This window comes from Lethenteron reissneri, chromosome 10 (genome assembly GCF_015708825.2).
Source record: "Lethenteron reissneri isolate LAM-NWPU_2019-01 chromosome 10, ASM1570882v1, whole genome shotgun sequence".
Lineage (NCBI taxonomy): Eukaryota > Metazoa > Chordata > Hyperoartia > Petromyzontiformes > Petromyzontidae > Lethenteron > Lethenteron reissneri.
In genome coordinates this window covers 13,269,305-13,278,773 of record NC_083788.1, presented here as the reverse complement: position 1 = coordinate 13,278,773, position 9,469 = coordinate 13,269,305, and the positions used below count along the sequence as shown (strand labels likewise).

The window sequence follows — 9,469 nt, the reverse complement described above, 5'->3', positions numbered from 1 at the left end:
AATTAATAAAGTTGACATGTCGCCGAATTTTTTTTAAACATATGCCCTCTTGGGCAATAAAAACAAGTGAAATCATGTTTTTCTCATTCTAAACACACCTGGCATTAATGTTTATATATATAGGACTCTTTCATTAAAATATTGTTGGCCACATTTTAAGCAAAACTTCACATTTATTTTTTACACCGAATTTATGAACATTCCACAAACTCCTATCACGCAGGACCGTGTTTACAAAAGCAAGCCGATAAAAACGAGATGTGGTTGTGAGTAATTGTTCTTACAAAGTAGCCTAGCTATTTACAAACTATAACGGTGGGGATGACAGAGTGGAGCAAGGCACAGACTTGAGCCAAGAAAGTTGGGAGAAAGCGTGCCGGAGAGAGACGTGTTGGCGTCATCGCAAGACGTGTTGAGCCACAAATTTCAGTGCCATTGCTTCGACTTAACTGGCCACAACTACAAAAGCAACCTTACACACCCCCCACAACTATTTCCGTGTTCACCAATCAGTCCAGTAATTGAACCGATAATCCACAGAGAAATCGGTCACTGGAAAGACCAGACATCCCGGGCAGCTGTACACGCGAGAGGGGCAGCTGTACACGCAAGAGGGCCCCCCCCCCCCCCTTCGTACCGTGTCCCCCCACACGTCAGCCCAAGATCTCCATGCGCAGCATCTGCAGGGCGTCGGCGACCACGGGACTCGTGTCCAGCTGGTGGGACACGCCGGCCAGGAACGCGCGGTGCAGCACCACCGACACGTGTTCTACGCGCGCAAGCGGACAAGGAGCACACGCACACCGAAACGTTGAACCTGCGTGGTGGACAGAGCGTGGGCTTGTGTAGGTTGGGGCGCGAGTGGAGCGGGAAACGGCAGGCGCCGACTCACCCTGGCAGAGCACGGCAAACTCGGGCAGGTTCCTGAGTGCCGTCTGCACCACGTCGAAGTTGTCACTGTCGAGGCAGTAGAGGTACGCGGGCAGGAAGCTTGGAGCGCAGCTGCGGTGGGGTACAGGGGCGGTGGTATGGGTGGAGCACGGGACACGCGGGTCAACGTCGCGACGTGGCTTTTACTCGCATCAGCCTCCGCTAAACCAGCTACATCAGGGCTCGGGGTTAGGCTCGGGGTCAGGCTAATGTCTCGGGCTCAGGATAGAATGAGGGCATGGGTTTAGGTTGAATTTAAGGATCGGATTAGTGTTTGGGTTCGGGTTCTGGTTTAAAGCTCGAGTCTTGGTTCAGGTAAGGCTTGGGTTAAGGTGAGGGCTATGGCTCAGGTTACGCTTAGGGTTCAGATTATGGTTAGCGATACACGACTCCGCTACCCGTGATGCAGTTATCTGGCTTAACCACCTCAATGTGAAAGTGTCATTGTTGCCATGCATCTACATCAGCCGTACAAAGGAAGAAGCGTTGGCGTTACGGTTAGCGTTGGCGTTACGGTTAGCGTTGGCGTTACGGTTAGCGTTGGCGTTCGACGCTTCCTCACCGGGGGCTGTGGCGACCGCTCCTCATGGCGAGCGTGAAGGCCAGGTCACGGCACGCCTCGTCGGCGTGGCCCATGAGCACCTGCAGCTCGGCCTGCACGCACAAAGCCAGCGCCGTTGGCGAGCGCCCGTCACAGTCCAGAGTCCGGGCACAAGAGCGAGTGGGGGGGGGGGGGGGGGGGGGGGGGGGGGGGGGCACGCTGCGTGACGAGTGATGCTTTTATTCTTGCTATTGTCTTGAACGCTATTTGCTTTTTTTTTGCTGTTACTTTGTTTTTACTTTTGTCATTTTGGTGACCCAGGTTACTTGTGAATACGCGACTCTGTCCTCCCTTACCTGGATAAACAAAATGTAGTTGAAACGTGGCAATAACCAGCATGCCATCATGACTCCAGGAAACATTTTGCAAAGCGCTCATTTAATGGGTAAAACTAATTCCTTTAGAACTCACTGAACTTGTCGATGACATGCTTTGTGAGAATATTACGACATTTTGCAGAACGGAAGATACGACTGTCGTGAACCCTGCATTATACGATATATAGATCGCAGTAATAATAATATTTATAACGTGCCAGATTTTGCAGACAAGTCAACAACTCGGAGGCGCGCAGCCAGGCTCAGGGCTGCTCGACAAGCCTCGCCGAAACAGATAATAGGCCTTTAGATGTTTCTTTAAAGTCAGAGTGCATTTGATATTGAGGATGTGCAAAGGTACGGAGTTTCACACCGAGGGGGGGACACAGCAGTAACCACAGATCACGGCAACCTGAGGAAAGGAACACAGGTGAGGAGTGGAGGGAGTTGTGAAACTGTGCGCCAGTCCTACCTGGAAAAATTTGAGGATCTCCTCCTTCCTTCTGGACATTTCGTCAATGTCGCCAAGTGCTTCCAAAATATCTGCAGGACAATAATAAAGCGTGAGTCACAAGGACATCGATACTTTTGTCATGTTATTCACGTATCCAGGAGAGCATTGCTGGGGTGCTGAAGCCTCTTCCGTAAGAGGTCTGCACTAGGGACGTTTGGGCAAATTCCGTGAGTGTTTGGCTTCATTTGGAGAAAGCTTGGAGCAATGAGGATGGGAAACTCAAAAGGTTCCGCACAGATGTAGAATTCATTCTGTACCGCCACCTCCTCGCTACATCAGTCCAATGCCTACAACACCTGGTGATTCCAAGGCAGTTTTCCCCATACAAGGAATAACCAGCTGAGCTTGAGATCTGACGAAATCAGGCGAGCATCCAGGGTGATTTGGTCGCAGGAAAGGATCCAGTCGTCTTCCAAAAGAGTGACCAGGACCCCAGGGGCAATCAGGGACAAAATCCAGTTCAGAATTTTGCAAGCATCCAGCACATTGCAACAAACACAAAGGTCCCCCGTATAGCCTTAACAGACTGTTTTGGGAAAGTACTGCTAGCGAGCACCTATGAAGGCCGGCACGGCACACGAGTGGGTGGGTGGGTGGCCAGCACCCACGCCCGGCCGCCTTTGCCTCCCCAGTGGCGATGTTTTACACAGGGTACTCATTTGAAGCAGAGTCGACCTAGTAGAGGCCCAGGACCGGTTTACATAAACGTCACAATGGTGTCGGCCGTGAGCGGGAATCGAACTCGGGTTGCCGGGTTCGTAGCGCAGCGCTGCGCTAACCGCTGCACTACCGCTCCCCACATTACGCACAAACACAAAGACACAAACATGGGTAGAGAGCGGCTGATGCAAAGTGGTGGACTGGATGTGGATTTAAATCGACACCGCTGCCCCCTGGGCTCACCCTCTGTGTCCCGGCAATCGGTGAGCCGGCGCTGGTACGGCGCCATCTCCGACGGCATCACCGCGTGGGTGGCGCTCATGCCCACCAGCGGCAGGGCACTGCTCGCCTCTTCTGCTCGCGCCAGACGCCAACACGAATACAGACACACACACGCAGACGCTGGCATTGGCAATGAAGGGGGCAGCACGCATACAATTACACAGTCACACGGCCAAAAGAAAAGTTCTTCTTGAGATTATAAGCGAAGGCCAAAGGACAAGAGGGGGTGACAAAGACGGACTTGGTGGGAGGTTGACAATAACGAGTGGACCGCACTCAGCAAGGGGAGCTGCCGTACAATGACAGTCGACCTCCAAACTTGGAGCCGGCACACAGCGAGGGATGGATGGATGCATACGTGTGAGTGTGCGCACATATATACATGCGTGCACTAATAATAATAATTTAAACTTATTACGCGCACAGAATTCACTCAAATCTCAGGGAGGCACGAGGAACCACAGACAAGCAGGAATGCAGCCACGCAGGGAGCCGGCTCCAACAACTCCGCAAGCTCTGCGGTCCCCTAGATATGAAGGTGTTATCGACCAATTCGTTAGTGTTTATATGTGGGAGGAGACCGAGCATCCTGAGAAAATGCGAGTCCAAATTTTTGCTGTACTGCCTTCTCCTGGCAAACCACGGTACAGCATCTAGACGCCCAACCGTATGTTACCAGTTCATTCGAGTGTGTGCATAAAAGCATGTGTACGTGTGTCAATGCGCGTGTGCGACTGCAGGGTGTGACAGTGCACACGTGCGCGCGCAACGTTGAAAAGCCGCGAGGAAGCTCGCTTAAAGATGCACGGAAGACTGCTGGCAAGGACAGAGAGAGAGAGAGCGCGGCAACGCTCAGGGCGGCCATCGCTGCAGCCATCGACGTGCGAGCGAGGTTGCGTATCCAAACCCTGTTGAGAGAGCAGCGAGTGGCGGTCGGTGCCCGATGACGAGTGCGGGGGCAGGGAGAGTCCGGCCAGCAGCGACTTGAGTTGGGTCAGGTCCCTGTAGTCGCTTGCCACTTGCCTGCACGCCCAAGACAAAGGGTCCTTCTGTGACAAGGCCGCAGAGAGACCGACTGCCGCGGGGGGACAAGGGCTGTTGCCGAGCAGCTTGCGAAGGCCGACGCACGAAGCGGTGTCGTGATCAGCACCGCGCACAGCCGCCTGCGTCTCCCCCGAGTACCGATTGTGTACACACCGCACCAGGTACTCATTTAAGGTTGAGTCGACCTAGGAGAGGCCCAAGACCGGTATTCGATAAGACTCGTCACGAATGCGAGACGTGCCATAGAATCGAATTCGGGTGGCCGAATCACTGTGGCGCAGCTCCCCGGTACACAAACGTGCACGCGTGCACACGCATACAAGAACGTTAGCACGCAAGCAAACGCGCAAACAATGGTCAGGCACAAACACCCGCAAACCCACGAGCGCACACACACAGGCAACCCCACCCACACTCAAGGTCGCTGCCAGTCCTACGACTTTCACGAATGTCCGCTGGTGGCATTCGTACGAACGTCATGTGTGACGCCACAATCGAGGGCTGGCGGTGTTTGCCGGGGGTGTGGGCAGCAAGGGAAATCACGACGAGTCAAGGGGAATCGCAGGGAATCGCTCGGACTCGCAGAGTCACGGGGAATTGCTCACTGCAGGGCGGCAGCGTGGGTGCGCAGGAAGGTGAGAGCGCTGCAGGGGTCATGCGCCACGTAGCCGTGGACGAACTGCACCAGCCGGTTCACCAGCGACGTCAGCTGCCGCACACAGCGGCCCAGGTTCTGCTCACCGCACACGCACCGCACACGCACCGCGTGGTTATCAGCATGCTGGCGTTACCGGAATTTACCCGCAGTTTGGTATGAGCACTTGCCACCGTACATTGACAAAACGTCTGAATATGGAGGAGCTTTACCTAGCACTGTGTGATAGCTCCATGGAAACCAAAAGTCTGATGGACCGCGAGATGGCAAAGCCTCACCAACACTTGACGAACTGTAACGCTTTACGTGGAAGGAAACTAAAAAACCCAGAGAGATGTGATGACACCGAGCAATGCCACCTCCAGGCAACAACTCGCAACCCAGCAATCAATTCCTACGACGTCTGGCAAGCCTTGGCGGTCACCCATCCAAGTGTTTAACGAGGATTGGCTTTGTTTGGCTTCCCAGATCCGACGTGGCCCAACGCGTTTCGGATGATTTGATTGCCGTAGGCCTCACCCGATGGACCCCGTGTGCATCCTGACTGACCGTGCGGCCGTCTGACCCCAAACGCCCAGCCACCCCCCCCCCCCCCACCGGACCGACCTGCAGGAGCGTGACGAAGGTGCCCAGGACGTCGGCCAACGCGCGGGCGTGCTCGCGGCCGAACACCAGCGGCCGCAGCAGCTGCAGCAGGCCCAGCGTGGCGGAGAAGGGCCCCAGCTGGCCAGCCACTCGCCACACCTCGAGGCCCACGCTCAGCTGAGCGCGGCCCTGCAGCAACGCCGCGATCATGGGCAAGTGCCTGCACGGGCAATGCAGGGGAGAAGGGGGGCGGGCGGGGGGTGCGCGGGGTCAGGAGAGACAGGGAGATGTCACCTTGGTGTAAGCGCCGGGTTGGGAGAACGCGATGCTACGTTGCTAGGCACGTGACGACGTGGGGGGGAGCAGGGCGAGGAGGCCAGGCCCACCTGAGCAGCAGCAAGGGGTGTGAGACGGCCATCTTGCGCAGGATGAGGTTGGCATCGTTGGCCCGGTTCTCGCTCGCGCGGCTGTCGGACACGTCCACCAGGAAGGTGCACAGGCGGTGCAGGCCCGCGTCCAGCTAGGTGCACGCACGCACGCACCAGGCACACGCACACACGCACGCACACACGCACGCACACACGCACCAGACACACGCAGCGAGCTCCGTTAGTTGTTGTGCTCTGGCCAAGATAGACAGAAATGACTTGACGTTTTTTATCAGATGTCGGGCGGTGATGGTGCACGTCTGCAATTCAGACAGGGTGTTGGCGGATCACACATATGTTGCAAAACTCACTTACCATGGGGGGGGCGGGTTGAGGTGCCATTACCTGGCCCACCACGAGGCAGTACAGAAAACGTGGACTCGTAGGGTTTTATAACCAATATTATCCATAACAAAGATCGTTAGATCGTTAAAATATAAATGTGTCGTTAAACCCACCACCACCTGACACAGCCAATTAGTCAGGTTGGTCACGTAAACAAAACATGCCAATTAGTTGCTAGTTCAGCCCCCATCATCACCTGATGATGCTGGTTGTAATCATCAGCGATAGATTGTACTCAAAATATAAATGTTGTGGGTTTACTCTCCAACACACCGGTGTGCTGAACTAGTAACTAATAGGCATGTTTGGTTCACGTGACAAACCTTACTCAATGGCTGTGGCGGGTTTAACGACACAATTATATTTAAGCAATTTAACCCAAAAAAACCTTTATTATGGATAATATCGGTCGCGACAGCCATCTACGTCTAAAGCTAATGCCCCCATCCCCACTTCCCTCCCCCCCTCCCACTGGAAAGCTGCGTGTGTGCGCGTGCCCTCTCCGTGCCGCACCTTGCAGGCCCGGCCGCGCACGGTGCCGGCGGCGTGCTGCAGGAGGGCGTCGGGCAGCGTGGCGCAGCGCACCACCTCGGGCGCCTGCAGGTAGATCTGCAGCAGCAGCGAGGAGCAGAGCGAGCCGGGAGCCCGGCTGTGTGCCACGCGCGGGGTGGGGGTGCACACGGCGAGAACGATGGATGAGCTGGGCACAAGCGTCCTTCAGGTCCACGAGGTCATCCGAAAGCAATGCCATCAGAATTCGCGCGGCCACCGCTTCTCCTTGCTTTTGCTGGATTCTACACTCTACTTTGCAAAGTTGACAACTGCTTTCGCAATCTCGTCGCCACTTTACAATTTGGCTGCAGACCTCTGGGTGCCACACCAATATCTGCGGGGGTCACCTGCCCTCCTCTACCCTACACATGCGTCCCACCCATCGCAAGCTTCTTCTTTTTGAATGCGTCGACAATCCTCTCTCAATCCGGAGCAATTGCTGCCATATGCTATTCAGAACTAATAAGTTGCTTACCCTATCTGCCGTGCAATTCCTTGTAACCTCCATACGCAACTGCATTCAAGTGCCAAATGTATTTTTTTCTTTCTTACAATCCAATTTTCCTACCTGTACAGAAACACACACGTTACTCGTCTCAAACACCCATCTCTTGATACTGAAGACGGCCTCTCTGCTCTTCCTGAATGGGTTTTTTCAATCCAGCAACATCCATTGGCCTACTTCCTCACAACCCTCTTTTGCTATACACTATACAACCAACACGCACAAAGTCCTGTATTACCTCCACATTATGCATCACAATAAAATCCACCTGTATTTCACAGGCCAGAAGCCTTTTGGCAATGCACGGCACAGCCTCTAATAACAACAGAGAAGGAGCGGTGGTGGTGGTGGTGGAGGGAGGGAGGGGTGACGGTTGTGTACCCGTCGCTCCTCTGGTTGCCCCGAGCGATGAGGTGCTGCGCCACGTCCGCCAGGAGGCGCGAGTTGCCCTGGCAACAGCCGAGCAGCAGCGGGAGCCGCGCCTGGATAGAGCTCAGCCCCGCCTCGCCCGGCGACTCCCCTCCGGCCCCGTCGCCCCGTCTCTCGGCGCCCTCGGCCGCCCCCGCCGGCGTCGGTGGCGCCGCCCCCGCCGCGCCGTCCTCGCCGTCCTTCTCCGCCGCCTCCTCCACGATGAGGTCGACGAGGCGCAGCAGCTGCGACGACGTCAGCCGCAGCACGCGCTCCGCAGAGCGCTTCTGCGATGGGGAAAGGTGAAGGGGGGTGGGAAGGGGGGCATTAGCGGTCACATGACTCGGTCGAATATTGTTAAGTAATTAGATTGTCCTTTATTTACCCACGCGAGGGTTTTTTCAGAAGGGTCCTGCCATGATATGTCTGGTTCATTCACTTAATGTCTTTAGTGTGGAGGGAAATTGGAAAAAGATATGCATACGAGTGGAAAACTCTAAGCTCAACAGAGATTGATTCAAGATTTCGTATTTAGGTCTGATTTTTCGATTATTTTTCCAGATTAATCAGAACATCAGGAACACTGGGCCGAGTAGGTACACACCTACGGGAGAAGAATCGTTTGTTTTGTTGGGTTGCGCATCTCTGGGTAAACGTGGACGTTTAACCTGGGCACCGATGTCCCCTCTAGCTCAGGTGATGCGACCGGGCCTACCCGCGGCGTCTTGATGTCCCGGCCCTGCCAGAGGCGTGGGATGCGTGTGCAGGCCCAGAGGAAGTCCAGCACCGCACCAGCGCTGTAGCTGCCAGGCGGCATGATTGTCATCATCGTTATTGTTGTCATCATCGTCACCATCGTTATCATCATCATCGTCGTCGTAACGATTATACATCATTGTTGTCATCGCGGTCGTTATTATCGTCATCTTCGGCATAATTGCCATCATTGTAGTCATCATCGTTATCAGTGTTGGCATGTAACGAAGCATCACTAAATGTCGATCCATAAGGCTTACTATCCACGCATAGTGGCATGTATAAGAAGCAATGTGTTTTAATTTAAGGACAAGATATGCTGTTACATTTAGGCTAACGGAGTAGACAAAATTTAACAAACAAGAAGCCGTATACAATGAATATCGTAAAAAAAGTAGCCTTCCATCAAGCCACAGCTGGACCAATGCCTGCGCACACCATGTCGGCTTTTACGGGGAGTTCAACCACACTTCACCACGCTCGTTCAGTATTTGTTGGTGAAGAATGGGTGGGCTTCTCAACTGCGCCACCGCTCCACGCCCCCACCCCCCAATACAGATGGGGAGACACGCAAAGAGCGGTACCTGATGGTGGAGGCGGGCGCTAGCAGGGCGGCGACGGTGCGGTGCAGGGTGCACCAGTTGGACTGGTGCGTGAGCAGCGACAGCAGGTGCAGTCGGAAGGAGGAGAGCCCCACGCCGTCCGCCCTCTCGCTCTGCACACAGCGACGAGCGCGACGTCATCAGCAGCGTCATTAACCCTGCCGCAGCACGGCTGCCTGGACGTTCATTGACAGGCGTAGGCATCGTCTGACACCATCCCTTCGAGGGTTTCCTAACTGCACAGCTGAAAAGCAAGGTAAATGCTTCATGCTAGTCTGCTGAAAT

At 54.7% G+C, this 9,469-nt stretch overlaps 1 protein-coding gene across 1 annotated transcript in view; it reads right to left on the bottom strand.

Annotated features, from left to right (window-relative positions):
* Position 1: 1 nt before the first annotated feature.
* The window catches only part of INTS1 (integrator complex subunit 1), a 33,040-nt gene continuing 23,572 nt past the window's right edge, over positions 2-9,469 (bottom strand). Inside the window, exons 35-47 of the mRNA XM_061548848.1 lie at positions 9,167-9,297; positions 8,542-8,629; positions 7,800-8,113; positions 6,875-7,010; positions 5,975-6,108; positions 5,610-5,808; positions 4,954-5,081; positions 4,212-4,327; positions 3,266-3,376; positions 2,321-2,391; positions 1,493-1,584; positions 893-1,002; positions 2-769 (exon numbers count right to left, since the gene is read on the bottom strand). Coding sequence (XP_061404832.1) covers positions 654-769; positions 893-1,002; positions 1,493-1,584; positions 2,321-2,391; positions 3,266-3,376; positions 4,212-4,327; positions 4,954-5,081; positions 5,610-5,808; positions 5,975-6,108; positions 6,875-7,010; positions 7,800-8,113; positions 8,542-8,629; positions 9,167-9,297 — 1,746 coding nt within the window. The 3' untranslated portion in view covers positions 2-653. The remainder of the gene's footprint in view (positions 770-892; positions 1,003-1,492; positions 1,585-2,320; positions 2,392-3,265; positions 3,377-4,211; positions 4,328-4,953; positions 5,082-5,609; positions 5,809-5,974; positions 6,109-6,874; positions 7,011-7,799; positions 8,114-8,541; positions 8,630-9,166; positions 9,298-9,469) is intronic.